The sequence below is a fragment of the Ovis canadensis genome, chromosome 10, assembly GCF_042477335.2.
Source record: "Ovis canadensis isolate MfBH-ARS-UI-01 breed Bighorn chromosome 10, ARS-UI_OviCan_v2, whole genome shotgun sequence".
Lineage (NCBI taxonomy): Eukaryota > Metazoa > Chordata > Mammalia > Artiodactyla > Bovidae > Ovis > Ovis canadensis.
In genome coordinates this window covers 31,180,090-31,198,742 of record NC_091254.1, presented here as the reverse complement: position 1 = coordinate 31,198,742, position 18,653 = coordinate 31,180,090, and the positions used below count along the sequence as shown (strand labels likewise).

Genomic DNA, 18,653 nt, shown 5'->3' with positions numbered 1-18,653 from the left:
GATAACAGCTGCAAATCGTAGCATAGCTAGGTCTGGTGAGATGGGTATCTGGCATAGTCATAGCTGGCCATGTCTTCCAACAAACCTTTCTGTATTTGGAGACATTCCCAAGAGGCAGAACTCAAATTCCCAGCCTTCCTTGCTGGTCAGACATTGGCTCATGGCCCAGGTTCCTCCAAAGAGCAGCATTTGTCAAAACTGTGATATGGAAAAGAGCAAAGTAAAAAAAAACAGAATGTCTTTGCCAGCATGGAGGTAGCTGAGGCGTCAGGTTCCCAGTGGCAGCAGAATTGAGTCCCTGGTAGAGACGTGACATTGATGAAGCAGGAAGCTCTGATACTTAGTGGACACAGAAAATAGAAGTTTCCTCATCATACCAGGCAGATCTGCAATGAAACTTTGGTGGTTTCAACCACAGCAGAGATTTTCACATAGAATGAAGGACTCTGCATGTTAAGAAAGGCTGTTGAACATTTTTCTCTGTTATTTCTGTCTGCTAGACAGAATAAGACTTAACAAGTTAAGACCTAATATTTACTATACCAACAGTAGAGCAATTCTCATTTATAGTCCTCATGAGAATTCTTTAACGGGGATACTATTAAACAATCCCCCATTTTATGGAAGAAAAAGCTCAGATGGATTAAGTGGTTTGCTTAAGGTCACAGGGGATCCAAACTTGAGTTTTCTGAGTTGAAGCTGGTGGCTTTTTCTTCTCCATCAGTGGTTTTCAGTGTGGATTCCAGGGATGTCTGGGACACTTTCAGGAAGTCTAGCATGCTAATACTATTATCATCACCAACATCATCATTGTCATCAACATTGTTATCATCATATCCAAAGGAAATAAGATCACTGTCCTGAAGAGATGTCTATACCACCTCCCCAACATTGTTTGCAGCGTTATTCACAACAGCCAAGATATGGAAACACCTAAGGGTCCACTGATGAATGGATAAGAAAATGCGGTGTGTACAGATATAGAGGGAATATCGCTCAGCCATTAAAAAGGATGAGATCCTGCCTTCTGTGACAACATGGATGGACCTTGACGGCATTATGCTAAGTGAATGTCTGGCAGAGAAAGGCAAATACTGTATGATCCCACTTGTATGTAGAATCTTGAAAATTGAACTTTTACAAACAGATCAGAATGATGGTTGCCAGGGACTGAGGGTTGGGGGAAATGAGAATTTAAACTTCCAGTTACAAGATGAATAAGTTCTGGGGATCTAAGGTACAGCATGGTGACTGTAGCTAACAATACCATATTGTACATTTGAAAGTTACTAAGAGCACAGCGCTTCAGTGTTCTCACTGTACCAACAACAGAATGGTAGTTTTCTGAGATAAAGGATATGTTAACCAACCTTATTGTGGCAAACATTTTGCAAAGTGTATGTGTATCAAACCATCATATTATATACCTTAAACTTACACAGTGGTATATGTCATATATCTTGATAAAGTTGGGGGAAATGAGGTGTCATTTTCTTTTTTCCCTTTCATTGTTTTATGAGGGTGCAGTGGAATTTTCCAGAGGATACGTGGCATGTGATGTAACAGGCTGAAGAAGAAGCATGTGTGAGAATCCAGCTGTCGTCCATTAAGTCAGACATAAAAGAAATTTCCAAAACGGCAAAACAGAGCCATTCTTCTCACTGTTGCATTCTGGAAAACATAATTATTTTTCATAAAAATGTTATTTATGTTAATACGTAATGGGTTATTAGTTTTGTTTTTAAATGGATTGGTAAATTATTATTGTAAGTGTTCTCAGCTTTCTTTTCTAACACAACAAGTATTTATAGATATAACCCACAGAAACAAAAACTCTCTGGAGTCCCTGATAATTTTTCAATGCGTGAAAGAGTCTTGAGACCGAAATACTTACGAAGTGCCATCCTGCATTGTTGTTGTTAAGTAGCAAAGTGGTGTCTGACTCTTTTGTGACCCCATGGACTATAGCCCACCAGACTCCTCTGTCCATGGGATTTTCCAGGCAAGAATATTGGAGGGGGTTGCCATTTCCTTCTCCAGGGAATCTTCCCGACCCAGGGATCAAACCTGCATTTCCCGTGTTGGCAGGCGGATTCTTTACCACTGATCTACCTGGGAAGCCCACCATCCTGCATTATACCTGCCTTAAAAAAATATCAAGATTTACCTTAACTGCATTTTAACAATTTGATGCCAGGGCTAAACCTAGATTTTCTGCTTATCCTCTGTATGCTCTTCCTCCCTAGTCTTGATTTGGATTGATGAGTTCGTGAATGACAGGCAAAAGTCTTGAATCGTAGTGATTATAGACGTAAACACCTTCTTCCTGTCAGTTCCTAAAGTACCTAGTTCTCTGTATGTTCAATTAATATTTGATCACTGGATGAATGACTAACATAGGTTGCTATCACAGAGAGAGGAACTGCTTCTTGTCGCTGACAGGCACGTGCCCTTGCTCCTGAGTTCACAGTTGCATGCCAAACACAACTGAACTCAGCCCTGGCCAGTGCTCCCTGGCAGGTGTACTACAGCCCTGTGTGTTCAGCAATAGGATACCTGCCCCTCTACCTTTGGACTTGACCCCTGTCCAGAGTCTGATCACCCACAAAACCCAGCTGAACCACATAGTCTCCTACACAACTCTTTCCCAGAGACACTAACCCACAACGACCCTCACATTCTGACATTGCGGAGGAGTGTTCATCCACATCACCTGCTTCGCCTCCTGGTCTCATTCCATCCTGCACTGCTATCTTCTTATTTATTTAATTTTATTTTTTTAACTTTTTATTTTAATTGGATTATACCCAAATAACCTCAGGTATTCTTGCCTGGAAAATTCCACAGACATAGGAGCCTGGCAGGCTACGGTTCATGGAGTTGTAGCGTCGGACACTCTACATACTGAGTGCATACATATAGCCAAATAACAATATTGTGATAGTTTCAAGTGGATAGCAAAGGAGCTCAGTCATACAGACACATGTATCCATCCTCACCCAAACGGCCCTCCCATCCAGGCTGCCACATACCATTGAGTAGAGTTCAGTGTGCTATGCTGTAGGACTTTGTGGGTTATCCATTTTAAATATTGCACTGCTGTCTTTCTAAAGGCTCCCCGGATAGCTCAGTTGGCAAAGAATCCGCCTGCAATGCAGGAGACCCCAGTTCGATTCCTGGGTCAGGAAGATCCGCTGGAGAAAGGATTGGTCACCCACCCCAGTATCCTTGGGCTTCCCCTGTGGCTCAGTTGGTAAAGAATCCACCTGCAATGCAGGAGACCTGGGTTTGATCCCTGGGTTGGGAAGATCCCCTGGAGAAGGGAAAGGTTTCTCCCATCCAGGCTGCCGCATAACATTGAGTAGAGTTCCGTGTGCTATACAGTAGGACTTTGTGGGTTATCCATTTTAAATATTGCACTGCTGTCTTTCTAAATCACCTGTGTCTATTTTGTTTTCCCCGCAAGATCTTAGGCTTCACAAAGGTTCTCAAAGGTCTTCTGTGGTATACTCAGAGTATAATGAGTCAAGCTTGGCATACTCAAGCATAATGTCAAGGACATTATAATAACTGCTATCTTAAAAGTTTAGAAGATAATTCAGACACAGGACCTTGTTTTCTCACCAAGGTCCTATAGGTAAGTCAGGAAAGGCCTCTTTTTCTTATCTCCACCTTACAGAGAGAGGCGTCACAATTAAGCAGTCTGAGGTCACCCAGCTAGTGACCGACAGAGTCGGGATGCAAACCTGTGTCTTGTGATGCCTTGTTCTGTGTTTTCTGCACCGTCTTGTGCTCTGGTTTCCTCATATGTACCTGTGTAATTTACCTGAAGGAGAACTTTGATAAAAACAATAGCCCTAGATCTAGGTAATGAATCAGAACAGACAGGAAGAAACCCAGGTCTCCTGATTCTCCCTCGGACACTGCATTTCACAGCGTCTTTTCCCTGTGATCATAGCTGTTCAGATGGTCAGCTCATGTGCTGGTTAATTCTCTATGTAGTTTTCTCAGCAGGTATACAAGTTAAGGACCCCATAATTATCTTATTTCCCTCTCTCTGCCCTAGGTGGCTAACTGGCAAACTCATTTATTGTGTTTTTCTGACAAAAATGATGGATAACATTATGAAATAATCCAGTAAATTCAAGTTATGTCTATAAGAATTATTATTATAATTTACCTTTGTAATCCCTCATCTTTTCTCCTCTTTCCACTCATTCATTCAATCAGCCCCACAAGCATTTGCCCAGACCCAAGGATGAGCAGCGCTGCATTAGCTGCTGGAGGAACCTGCAATGAGTAAAATAATTGATGTCACATAACCGATTATCATAATGAGATTATCATCTCATGGTTGAAATGGCAATTCTAGAGAAAAATTCTAAGGCATTAGAAGCGTGGGTGAGCTCAATATACATGATTTATGGAGGTGATGAAGGTCTATAGCAATGCAGGAGATGCAGAGACCTGGGTCCGGTCCCTGGGATGGGAAGATCCCCTGGAGGAGGGCACAGCAGCCCACGCCAGTGTTCTTGCCTGGAGAATCCCATGGACAGAGGAGCCTGGTGGGCTACAGTCCATGGGATAGCAAAGATTCAGACGCAGCTGAAGCAACTGAGCACGCACACTCACATAAAGGTCTATAAAGGAAAAAGGCTCTTATTTTAGAGAAAAACAATTAGGGGAAGGCTTCATACCAGGGGTGTCTTAAGTGATGTCATGAGATATGTCTTAAAAGAAATGTAGACTATGGTCTGGGAACATGATCTCCGTCTATAGCCCCCAGATCACCCCCAAATCATCATACAGTCAAAGTGAAAACAAATGTAGCCACAAGACAAGTTGCCTTGCTCCACACACCCAGCCAGCTGCCACCCCAGATCCTTGCTACAGAGAAATTCTGGAGCCCCCCTAGGAGCTGGCAGAGCATTTCAGGGGAGAGAGTGGCATTGTAACTGATGTGGGGCAAAATGGAGAAGTGAGACTGTACCTTCCAGATTCTGCGTACAGAGCATCTTCCTTCCCCTGAGGTGCATCCCCAGATATTCTCAGTATTTCTCTCCTACAATGTGCTTCTTTCCAAGGCCTGTGCCCTCAGGAGTCTCTCCTGTTATGCACTTCTGTGTTTCCACAAGTCGAGCTTGGATTAATAGGTAACCCTCTGAGGTGCTGCAGGTACACAGAATGGTACCCTTGCTCCAGCAGCAGGACACCGCCATGCCCCAAGTACACCACTGGAAGAAGACACAGCTGGGAGCAGGCAGATCCACCAGCTGAAGAGTCAGTTCAGTTCAGTTCAGTGCAGTCGCTCAGTCGTGTCCGACTCATTGCGACCCCACGAATCGCAGCACACCAGGCCTCCCTGTCCATCACCAACTCCCAGAGTTCACCCAAACTCATGTGCATCGAGTGGGTGATGCCATCCAGCCATCTCATCCTCTGTCATCCCCTTCTTCTCCTGCCCCCAATCCCTCCCAGCATCAGAGTCTTTTGCAATGAGTCAAGTCTTCGCATGAGGTGGCCAAAGTATTGGAGTTTCAGCTTCAGCATCATTCCTTCCAATGAACACCCAGGACTGGTCTCCTTTAGAATGGACTGGTTGGATCTCTTTGCAGTCCAAGGACTTGCAAGAGTCTTCTCCAGCACCAGAGTTCAAAAGCATTAATTCTTGGGTGCTCAGCTTTCTTCACAGTCCAACTCTCACATCCATACATGACCACTGGAAAAACCATAGCCTTGACTAGACGGACCTTCATTGGCAAAGTAATATCTCTGCTTTTTTATATGCTATCTAGGTTGGTCATAACTTTTCTTCCAAGGAGTAAGCATCTTTTAATTTCATGGCTGCAATCACCATCTGCAGTGATTTTGGAGCCCCCAAAAATAAAGTCTGACACTGTTTCCACTGTTTCCCCATCTATTTCCCATCAAGTGATGGGACCAGATGCCATGATCTTAGTTTTCTGAATGTTGAGCCTTAAGCCAACTTTTTCACTCTCCTCTTTCACTTTCATCAAGAGGCTTTTTAGTTCCTCTTCACTTTCTGCCATAAGTGTGGTGTTATCTGCATATCTGAGGTTATTGATATTTCTCCCGGCAATCTTGATTCTAGCTTGTGTTTCTTCCAGCCCAGCGTTTCTCATGATGTTCTCTGCATATAAGTTAAATAAGCACAATGACAATATACAGCCTTGACGTACTCCTTTTCCTATTTGGAACCAGTCTGTTGTTCCATGTCCAGTTCTAACTGTTGCTTCCTGACCTGCATACAGGTTTCTCAAGGGGCTGGTCAGGCGGTCTGGTATTCCTCTCTCTTTCAGAATTTTCCAGTTTATTGTGATCCACACAGTCAAAGGCTTTGGCATAGTCAATAAAGTAGAAATAGATGTTTTTCTGGAACTCTCTTACTTTTTCAAGCCATATGTAATATCCTCCTGAACAGTTCAAGATATGACATAAAGAAGACAGAGAACACCACATGGCTGTGTCAGAATCGAGAAAGGTGAATAATGACATTAAGACCAGATCACAGAGATCTTATAGCGTGGACTCAAGCATTAGGGACACTGTTTCTGCACACGCCTTCCAAGCCCAGAGGCCCTGAAATGAGCTGTCACATGTGAAATTCATTCTTCAGGCTTTCAGAAGGAATCACCCCAAAACTATCCCTTTTTAAACACATGGAAGAAAAGATATAGTTCTTCGAAGATGTATGTTGGGCAGAGATGAAATTTTGTAAATAAACCTTTGCTTTTGAGCACATGGCTAAATATATGGTCTAGAAAAGGACATTTTTCTGTTGATGGATAGTGTGATGTCCACTTATTATCAATACAGATGACAAGTTGAATGAAAGAATTTGAAAAGTTTCTCTGTTGTATTCCAACAAGAAAATGAGACTCTGATCATTTTTTTTTAATTCCATCATATCATTCAGATTCTATCTGGGCTTCATGACATATGGTCAGGTGATGAAGATGGTGGATAGACACTGATCCGCCTGGGATGAGGCACCTGGATGGACTTCCAGGCGTCCTGTCCATGGCTGAAAACACACCTTCAACAAGTCAGAATGCAGTCCCTTGACCTTTCAGTGCAAGATGGTCACGTTAAAAGCACAACTTCATTGAGGGTGAGGGTGGGGGGTAAATCAAGAGTTTGGGATTAACATATATACACTACTATATATACACTATTATATAGAACAGATAATCAATAAGGACCCACTGTACAGCACAGGGACCCTACTCCATATTCTGCAGTAACCTACACAGGAAGAGAATCTGAAAATGAATGGATATATGAATATGCAGAGCCAAAGCCCTTTAGCTGTATACTTAGTTACTATGTTGGGGCTGTTTAGTTGCCCAGTTGTGTCTGACTCTTTGCAACCAGATGAACTGTAGCCCACCAGGCTCCTCTGTCCATGGGATTTCTTCCCAGGTAAGAATACTGCAGTGGGTTGCCATTTCCAGCTCCAGAGGATCTTCCCAACCCAGGGATCGTACCCGCATCTCTTGCATTGGCAGGAAGATACTTGACCACTGAACCACCTGGGAAGCCCTGAATCAACTGTACACCAACATAAAATAAAAATTAAATTTAAAAAAGCACAACTTCTCAGCTATAAACACAATGGGAAAGGAATGAGGGTCAGAAGAGCAGGAGGTCACCTTTCTAGGAAGCAAGGACAGGGAACCAAGGGCACCAGCTTGGGCGGTGAGTGCACAGCTGCATGGACCGCAGGCAGACTTGGAGCATTCCTTCCAAGAATCATATATGGACTGGGGCAGAATACAAGCTTGAAAGACTTTTCGGACATTTAGTCATAATAGTTAAAGAATTGCAACAAAGATTTGGGGCTTCACATAATAACCTCACTCAACATTTTTCTCCCCCAATTAACTACTACTCTCCATCAATTCTCTACGTTGCCTTGCTGTTTGCAGCAGGAAGTTGGCCTGAGTCAGTTGGAAAAGTAATAGATTTATTTAATGAAGGCAAAGGGCAGAATTGTAAAGTTTTACTTGATTTGGTTTTATTTCACAATCCACACTTTTTACTGCACTTTTAATCCTATACATCATGGGTTCTTGACACCGGTTGTAGATTAAGATCAGCTAGGTGTTCTTTTGTTTTGATAATAATATCCCGGCAGGACCTGAGCATTAGTATTGTTCAAAGTGCTAACGTCAGAACTTCTGGGAATGGAGCCCAGGCGATGAAATTTTCAAAAGCTCCCTGGGTAATATTAATATGCACGCAAGGTTGAGAATAACTGCAATGTAAAAAAGAAACGAGGTGTTGATTATAAGGATGTCAGTTTTAAAATGTCTGGCCTCAAAGATAATGTCTCACTAGAGAAAGTTTCAACTTTGAGAGTAAAGAATGAAAAAGAAAGCATCAAGATACAGAGGATCATTGGGGATTGTGTGTGTATGTATTCTGTAGGTAGGGCACTGATATAATTCAGGGGTTATTAACAGCCTTGGGAGCAAGAACGTTTCTGATAATCTGATGAAGGCTCTATCTTCTCTAAAACAATGTACATATACATAAATTTTGCAAATTTTAGGGCTATCACCATGTTCCTACAACCAATGTTAAGGACCTCTGATAAAGTCATAGACTGTTATAACTACCATAAAAGGAACAAATAAGCAGGTAAAAAAAAATCAACCATAAGAACTGAAAAACCTAAGACGGGTCTTGATTTTGCCCCTAAATTGCTGTGTGATTCTAAACAAATGACCTAAGCTTGCTAAACATCAGTGTTTCTATAAAGTGAAATGTTTGTCTGCCTATAGGGCAGTGTGGATAACATTTTTACAATTTTGTAAAAATAAAATCAATTCAGAGTAAATGAATAACTGTAAAACTACTTTGAAAAGCTACAGTTTATTAATAGAGATATGCAGCGGGCTTCCCTGCTGGCTCAGGACCTCCCTGGTGGCTCAGACGGTAAAGCATCTGTCTACAATGCAGGAGACCTGGGTTCGATCCCTGGGTCGGGAAGATCCCCTGGCGAAGGAAATGGCAATCCACTCCAGTACTATTGCCTAGAAAACCCCATGGACAGAGGAGCCTGGTAGGCTACAGTCCATGGGATCGCAGAGTCGGACACGACTGAGCGACTTCACTTTCACTTTCTCTGGTGGCTCAAAGGCAAGGAATCTGCCTGCCAGCGCAGGAGACATGGGTTTGATCCCTGACCTGTGAGGATCCTACGTGCTGTGGAGCAACTAAGCTCACGTGCCCCAACCACTGAACCTGTGCTCTAGAGCCCAGGAGCCACAGTTACTGAGTCCACGTGCTGCACCTACGGAAGCCCGGGAGCCTCAGAGCCTGCGCTCCGCCGATGGCGAAGAGAAGCGACCGCAATGCACTCGTGTACTGCGACTAGAGAGCAGCCCCTGCACGTTGCAACTAGAGAAAGCCCAAGCAGCAGTTAAGACCAAGAACAGCCAAAAATAAATAAATAAATAAGATTATTTAGGGAAAAACTGAGAAATTCAGAATTTATCTAAGAAGAAACATACTATTTCCTGGGTAACTGACATGCATATCTGGCTTTCCCTGTTATGTACATCTGCCTCGTTAGCAGACCACCGATTTATAAGGAATTCAGCAACTCTTGGGCAGACTCAGAGCTATATTAGAAGCTCAGTACTAGAAGGATGGTAAGTCCCAGCCCCAGTTGGCCTATATATTCAACCTATCTCTCCCTACGGTATGATGAGTAGCCTGCAGTTACCATGCATGGTGCTTTCTCTCAAACTGCAGGTAAATCCATTCCTATTACTTTTTAAAAAAAAAATGTATTAAAATGCAAAGGAAGAGTAGTAGTTTCAGGAAAAAGAAACCTATGAAGCAAAATTTGGTCTTTGAGGTCCTGTGGATTCCCACTGGCTCCCTATCAGAGAATCTCTGCTTCTTCTTTCACACAGAAACACTGTCTCAGAAATACCTTCAGTCCCAAGATATTAAAGTGTAAAAATCTAGGACTGAGAATAAAGTTTGCTTTTCACAGTCAGTGCTGCAGAGTTAAGGCCATTCACCCTGACTGTGGTAAGATGTTAACCAGAGGGGCAAACTTTATAGGCAAATTCTAAACAGGGTTACCCTAAAAGAAAGATCACCAACCAAAGCCTTCATGTTCCTGGGTGTCTAAGGTTCCTATTCACTTCATTGTCTTAGTCTTTATAAAAAGAAAGAAGCAATGTGCAAGGAGGATCTGATAGATACTGAATTTCGTTTGTTGTTTTCCACTCCTCAGAAAAATATATTAAGATGCAGAGTAGCTCGCACTACTGTCTGTCTGTTCATAAAGGAAAATGCTTTATGTGCAGAAATTTCAAGTGAGAGGAGATCTCAGGTCTTCAAAAGCAGCTATTACCAAACAAAGCAACCAGAAAATTAAAGCGCTGTAGATGGCTCCTACCACAGCCTTGGCTGTCTGCCAGCATCTCTGGCTCTCCTGGTAGGAGCATTTTTGAATTGCTTATTGTGTCCACAAAGTCCCTCTGAGTGTTCTGCTTCTTTGACGTAAAATTCCTCCCCCTCTTTTACAGACTATTACTTTCACTGTATAGTTAGTCTCTCCCTAAACCCCTGTTTACCATCTACTCTGAGTGAGGCACTGAAAAGAACGGTATATGAGAGCATTCAAGGTGTTTTTGTTACATTCAAAGAGGAACGGCCATTAAAGACCCAAGCACTTCATTCTGTCCCTCCTAACCAAGGTCCCCCAAGTTGAGGACCTTCCTGTGCCTCTTGCCCCACCCACTTTACAGTAGCTCTTCACCCCAGACCTAATGGAGGACTCTCGGCTTCCATGATCATTCCTCTCCCTCCCTGACCACAAAAGTTGGGCCATTCTGGAAGGGTGTGTGTATGAGAGAGAGAGAGAGAGATAAAATGTCTTCTCCCCAAACAAGGACACACATTTGAATCCCAAATGATTGAAAATGATTGATGAATTTGGTCTCTTAAGCAATCCTATATTCTGATTAATTGAGAACTGCCACTTATATAAATTACCAGGTCACAAACAAATAGGGCAAGAGGCTCTCAAGGTGGTAACTTCCTCTGTATTAATCAGGAAAATGCACAGCTAAGAGTTGAATAACAAAATCATACACGTTTTTTGGATGGTTGGTATTTTGTTTCTGTGTATCATGACAAATCGTAATGGCTGTAATTCATCACATTAGAGAAGCAATCAACAGTTCTAGCTGGACAAAATTAAAATTGATTGAGACCCTTCGTCACCCTGGCAGAAGATAATAATTACATCATTATTTATTAACTATAGAGCCAAAAGTCTTTTTAATCTCTTTTGATTTAAGATCTATTATACATTAAAGTGGGCTTCCCTGGTAGCTCAGTTGGTAAAGAATCCACCTACAATGCAGAAGACCCTGGTTCGATTCCTGGGTCGGGAAGATCTGCTGGAAAAGGGATAGGTTACCCTCTCCAGTAGTCTTGGGCTTCCCTGGTGGCTCAGCTGGGAAAGAATCTGCCTGCAATGCTGGAGACCTGGGTTCAACCCCTGGGTTGGGGAGATCCACTGGAGAAGGGAAAGGCTACCCACTCCAGTATTCTAGCCTGGAGAACTCCATGGACTGTATAGTTCAACTGGTCACAAAGAGTCGGACACTACTGAGCAGTTTTCACTTTTTCATACATTAATGTCCCGAATATACAAGCAAAGCAAAATATGACAAAATTAGGGGAAAATCAAGTGAATGTATTTAATCTGAATAATCCTGGGAAAAGGCTGCTCTTGTGTTTACATCCCATTGGCAGAACATCTGCTCTGCACTGAACACTGCCCTAGGTACTCTGTATCTTTGGTTCATTTTATCCTCACCACATCCAAGGAAGCATGTTGGTTGCATCCATTCTAAGTAGTGAACAACCACACTAACAAAGGTCATGTAGATTAACACAGGATACACCTTCTACAGTTAGTGCAAACACCTAGAAAAACAAAACACTCTTCTTAGAAACCACATCTCAACTTGCAGGGGAGCAATGGAGACACAGACCTAGAGAACAAACTTGTGGGCACAGTGAGGGAAAGAGGGTGGCACGAACTGAGAGAGTAGCGTGGAAACACATACATTGCCACGTGTAAAATAGGCTGCCAGTGGGGATTTGCTGTATGACACAGAGAGCTCAAGCCGGTGCTGTAGCAATCTGGAGGGGTACAATGGGGTGGGAGGGGGGACGGAGGTTCAGGAGGGAGGGGACATATGTATACCTATGGCTGATATACGCTGATATATGGCAGAGACCAAGACAATATTGTAAAGCAGTTATCCTCCAATTAAAAATAAGTATTTTTTTCTAAAAAAGTCTGTTGAAGGATAAGCAAAACTGGTATGTATCCAAAATCTCAGAGGATGTTCCTGTTGGAACCACATTTCTTTCATCTCTTCTTGGCCCACAGCATGTTCCCAGAAACAGGCCAGGGACAGAGAGGAATGAAGGAAATGAAGAGTCATCAAGCACACCGAGTGTCCTTAAGAGTAGTTCTGATGTCATTTATCTCCACCTTCCAAGAATCCTGGGATGGCCTTGCACAGACAAGTGACAGACACTGCCCGTTCAGCCTGTGACCATAATGGCCAAGGTCACCAAGGAAGATTTGCGTCCAGCATTACAATAACTCAAGCTGATGTACCCTCCTTGCAAGGATGGCCAGTGTGAGGTGACATGAGGTTAGGACAGTCCGATCCCTGGTTGGATGGAGATGAGCTCAACGGAAGTTTTCTGCGGATAGCAAGAGTCAAGCAAGCAGTAGCTCCTGGCATGGGAATGAAACTGTTGTTGGCTGGTTTGTGACCACTTTCAGTTCAGTTCAGTTCAGTCACTCAGTCGTGTCCGACTCTTACTGACCCCATGAACCGCAGCACACCAGCCCTCCCTGTCCATCATCAACTCCCAGAGTCCACCCAAACCCATTTCCATTGAGTCGGTGATGCCATCCAACCAGCTCATCCTCTGTCATCCCCTTCTCCCCCTGCCCTCAGTCTTTCCCAGCATCCAGGTCTTTTCAAATGAGTCAACACTTCACATCAGGTGGCCAAAGTATTGGAGTTTCAGCTTCAAAATCAGTCCTACCAATGAATATTCAGGACTGATCTCCTTTAGGATGGACTGGTTGGATCTCCTTGCAGTCCAAGGGACTCTCAAGAGTCTTCTCCAACACCACAGTTCAAAAGCATCAGTTCTTCGGCACTCAGCTTTCTTCACAGTCCAACTCTCACATCCATACATGGCCACTGGGAAAACCATAGCCTTGGCTAGACGGACCTAGTTGGATTAGAGGCCAGCTGTTGCCTTTATTCCCTCTGTGCCTTCCTCTGCCTGAGCCTAACAACTCTAAAAGCTCCCCAAATTTGAGTGAAAAGGCAACTTGACCGTGGACTCAAATTCCCATATATTTGGCTCATCCTGTCCCCAAAACTTATATGTGTCAATAAGAAAAGCCTGTGGCTGCTAATTTGTTTGTAACTCACCCTTCTGAATGCTTTACTTACAAAATTATTATAAAAAATATATAATAACTTTTATGGGACATTAGGAATGTGGATACCAACTCTGTATTTAATAATATTAGAGAGAAATATTTAAATTTCTAGGTAGGAATGGGAATGGTATCATGATAATATCAGGATTTTTAAGAGTGCATGGCTTTTATAAACACACACTAAAATATTTACAGATTGAACGATAGGATGTCTTGGATTTGTTTCAAAATAACGTGGGAGGGTTGCAGCAGGTGGGGATATGGGTGAAACAAGATTGGCCTCCAGCTGATCATTGTTGAAACCAGGTGATAGGCTCACTGTGCTGGATTTTGTGTGGTGGTGTTTGTATATGTCAGAAGTTTTCCATAATAAAAATCTTTTTTTAAAAAAAAGAATCAAAACAGGTTAAAGTTACTTTAAATTCACATTATAAAATCATATTTTTCAAAAATGATTAAAAACAGATGCAGTTTTATGATTTAACATTAAATGAGATTTAAAGCTATACATAAAATATTGCCTGCATATATATATATATATATATATATATATATGCACACATATGCATGTAAATGGAAAACTAAAACTACAGAAAAAGCAAATTATGGGTGCCCCTGACTGGCGAGAATACATGTTATTATTTGTACCTTGTTACTTTTTTTTTCATTTTCCTAATTTTCTAGAAAGAAATACATTGTTTTTAATTTTGTGAAGTTATTTGTATAACTCATGCTCATGATGCATAAAGTGAAAAACAGAGTTATAGAATTGTACATGAAGTAGAATCTGAGTTTGTTTTTAAATGTGTGTGCACAGTGTGTGTATGTGTATCTAAAATAAACATCATCAAATTGTTAACGATGATTATCTCTGAGTGGTGGCATCATTGGTCTTTTTTTTTCTTGGTCTGTTTCTTCTTCAGTAAATATCTTTGTCTCAGTCAGTAAGTATAATGTTATAATCAGAAAAACATAGCATAAGAAAAGTTAATTTATTGCTATTTCTTTATAAGTAAAGGATTGTCTATGTAGGACAATATAAATATAAGGAACTATATAAAGTATACTTAATGAAACAGATAAGTAAGTCCAAGGGAATTTTAATTCTCTTGAAAGTATATGTTAAGCTTTTAAACAATGCTGATATAAAATTGTTCTAACAGCCACCATTATGTGGTAATGCTCTTGTCTTCATATACTCACTTCCTTAATAATCGTGGCTCATTTTCCATCCATCTCCAGGTATATCCATGCCAATCCCAGTCTTTGGGCTCCAGGACGATTCCAAAGTCTTTAAGGAAGGGAGTTGCTTACTGGCGGATGAGAACTTTGTCCTGATTGGCTCTTTCGTGGCCTTTTTCATTCCCTTAACCATCATGGTGATCACCTACTTTCTCACCATCAAGTCGCTCCAGAAAGAAGCCACTTTGTGTGTGAGTGATCCTGGAACACGGACCAAATTAGCTTCTTTCAGCTTCCTGCCTCAGAGCTCCCTGTCTTCGGAAAAGCTCTTCCAGCGGTCCATCCACAGGGAGCCATGCGCCCACGGCCGGAGAACTATGCAGTCCATCAGCAACGAGCAGAAGGCTTGCAAGGTGCTGGGCATCGTCTTCTTCCTGTTTGTGGTGATGTGGTGCCCCTTCTTCATCACCAACATAATGGCTGTCATCTGCAAAGAGTCCTGCAACAGGGATGTCATCGAAGCCCTGCTCAACGTGTTCGTTTGGATCGGTTACCTCTCCTCAGCAGTCAACCCACTGGTGTATACACTGTTCAATAAGACCTATAGGTCGGCCTTTTCCAGGTATATTCAGTGTCAGTACAAGGAAAATAAAAAACCATTGCAGTTAATTTTAGTGAACACTATCCCAGCCTTGGCCTACAAGTCCAGTCAACTCCAAATGGGACCGAAAAAGAATTCGAAGAAAGATGGCAAGACGACAGATAATGACTGCACTATGGTCGCTCTAGGAAAAGGGCATTCTGAAGATGCTCCTGCAGACAGTAGCAACACAGTGAACGAAAAGGTTAGCTGTGTCTGATGGGCTGGTTGCCTTAGCAACCGTGGAGGGCAACCCGGAGTCCGTTTTCCCTCTCTGGGAGGGGAAAAACACTGGGAGACTGGAGAAAATTAGGCCAGTCTAGTGGAACCAACAGTAATATCTATATGCCTCATTTTATTCTGTCAATGAAAAGCAGGGTTCAATGCCACAAAACGTGCACTTCAACAATATTCTGACAGCATTTCAGCTGTGAGCTTTACAATATTATTTTTAACATTGTAAATGATGTGTCTTTAAAGTAATTAGCTTTTATTGTATAATTACAATGAGGCCATAAATAAATCTAAATTATCTTCTATTTTCAAGTGGAAACCTCGCTGCTATGATGTCAGTTGATGGCATGAGTTGGGTACCTTTTGCTGTAAATAAAAATAGCTCTAAACAGTGAAATATTGGTTACATATAATGGCCTCTTACATAAAGAAAAATTCTCTGTAAAACTTGCCATGATACATATTTTGAATGACAACGACAAAAAGACACTAAGGACAGTGTTATGAAATCTGTATTGCTATGATACTTAAAAGAAACACTTGACAACTTTTTCATTCCTGCTTTTTCATAGATGCCATTTTGAAATATTCACAGAGCTGCTGGCATTTGCTGCACTTCAAATTGTTTCTTCTCAGAAGTGAACAAGATTTTAAATGTTGTGTAGTAACTATTGCTGCTTTCTCTTCTACTACTTGGGCTTTATTCTGAATTTCTAATGTGGTCTTGTTTAGTGTTTGCTCTCCTAGGTAAACCTATCAAAAGGATAATCAAACATTACCGATACATTTCTAGAAATTGCTTCTCTTAAACAGCACAGTAGAAGTGTTTGGTATCTTGCCCTTTAATGATTGCATTGCGCATGCGCTCCTCTGAGCAGTAAAGCAGTATTGATGTAACTGTCAGGATTGAGGCACAAACTCAGGTCGTTTGGCTACTGACTGCAGTAGGGTCTTGTTCAGTTGCCCAGTCATGTCCGACTCTTTGTGACTCCATGGACTGCAGCATGCCAGTCCATGGAGTCTTGGGACAACTCTGTAAAATACAGTGACCCTCCTGTTGGCATCCAATGCTTTCAGATCCATGTATGTTATTTACTAAAACTGCTCAGTTTTGGATTCACAGTGGGTGATTGAGTGTACACTAAGTGTGAAAAAATGCCCTAGGTATAAAGTTAAAAAATAATTAAAACAAGATCTTTGCCTTTAAAGAAAACTAACCTAATGACAATGGTTCTTATCAAAAATAGTAATTAACAGACATTTAGAGAACCAGTTCAATTTATTTCTTTCTCATCTGGCTCCGATGAGGTTTGTTTCCACTCTGAGGGTCATCTTGTCAGTTTCCTGACCATTTGCCCATGAATACCCACCAAATAAGGAGGGAAAAAATACCACTGAAGGCCAAAATCTGCAGATTAATCTAGGAATATGCACTTCAACCTTGACCCCAACTCTGACTACCAAATACTGAGCGAAATTTTTGTTCCACTTTCCTAAAAACAAGCTCATTTATTACTCACTGACACTGGACTCTCTACCCCTAAAAAAGTGGTAATGTAATATTTTGTAGGAAAGTTTGCTAAAGAGGCAGAGATGAACAGCAGTTAATTCACCTTGATGTTACATTACTCTAAGTTAAACTCTACTTTCTTATTGGAATAGATGTTAAATATGTTATTACCATACTGAAGCCTCTGTATGAGTCAAAAATAGTTTTCTGCTCTATGACATTTGAAAAAATACTCTGTTTGAAACCTAAAGAATGTGGGAAATATCACTGTGTAATTTGGAAATGTATTTAGGGCTGTCCTATTAATAATTATGTCCTTTTAAGTACATTGAAAGGTGTCTTTTTCAAAGCTAGAATTTATGGTAAGCTGCTAATATCTAGGCTTCATTTGAACTGAACTATTTTAATGATTATACCATACTAACTGATACAAAGGTTGAAAAGTCTCTGCTCTAATGTATTTTGCCTTAGTTTATATCTCGGCCCATCTCATTATATAGTAAAGACTACAGATTCTACACCCATATACTCAATCTTGGTCAGAATGAACATAAATACTGCCTGATATGTCTTTTGACTACATATATATTACAAATGTGTCTGTTTTTCTCTCCATAATTATCTCTTCACGTGTATATAGACAAACATGTATCTGTATACTTGTACAGACATGTTCCCATGCACTTTAATCAATATTTATATATTTATATGGAGGAAAGCAAGAGTCATTACTGAAAACGTTTAGGATATACACATGTGTGCATGTTTGTATGGTGTCAATTTAAATGTGAATTTCATGTTCTAACGTTTCTATGATCTTCCATTGCTGTCAAAGCAGATTAAAATGTAACAGAGGTGTCAGCTCTTTAAATAAACTGGAAGTTGACCTAATTTTGTGGGAAGACTAACACAATTCTATGAGGGTGATGAAAGCAATGTTCCTTTTACATACTTGATTGAGCCTAAATAAAATGGTAATTTTGGGTTCTTTGTTAAGTCTGGGGACTTCCAGATTACTAAGTTTTGTGGGTGTCTTGGGTGGTTTTTTTTTTTTTTTTTTTTTTTGCCCCAACACACAGCTTGCAGGATCTTAGCTCCCAGAACAGGAATTGGACCCACGCCCTTGGCAGCAAAAGCACAGGAATCCTAACCATTGGACCACCAGACAATATCCACTAAGGCTTTTTAACATACCTCTTACTCCAGTGAAACAGTCCTTGACTTATTTATGGATCTGTGATTAAAAGAGTCATTCCTAGTCAATATTAAAGTAGAGTGACCAATCTTATTTTACTGTAAGTTGAATGTAGATTGTTCCACATTTAAAGAAAAGAATTAAGTGTCATAGAGAAATCTGTTTAAAACATGCCTAATCTACTTGGGCACAGCACCATCTCATGGTCATTTTTTAAAGTGCTACCATAGAAAAATTGAACTAAGTTATTGTAACTGCTTTTGCAAAAGGTGCTTTCTCCACTTGTGCATCAATGAAACATATTTATAAAGTGCTAAATTATTCTGTGCCGTATGGAGCACATAGAATGAAGATT

At 41.2% G+C, this 18,653-nt stretch overlaps 1 protein-coding gene across 1 annotated transcript in view; it reads left to right on the top strand.

The window, feature by feature from the left end:
• The window catches only part of HTR2A (5-hydroxytryptamine receptor 2A), a 64,461-nt gene extending 46,362 nt beyond the window's left edge, over nt 1–18,099 (top strand). Inside the window, exon 4 of the mRNA XM_069601313.1 lies at nt 14,780–18,099. Coding sequence (XP_069457414.1) covers nt 14,780–15,579 — 800 coding nt within the window. The 3' untranslated portion in view covers nt 15,580–18,099. The remainder of the gene's footprint in view (nt 1–14,779) is intronic.
• The last annotated feature ends 554 nt before the right edge of the window (nt 18,100–18,653 follow it).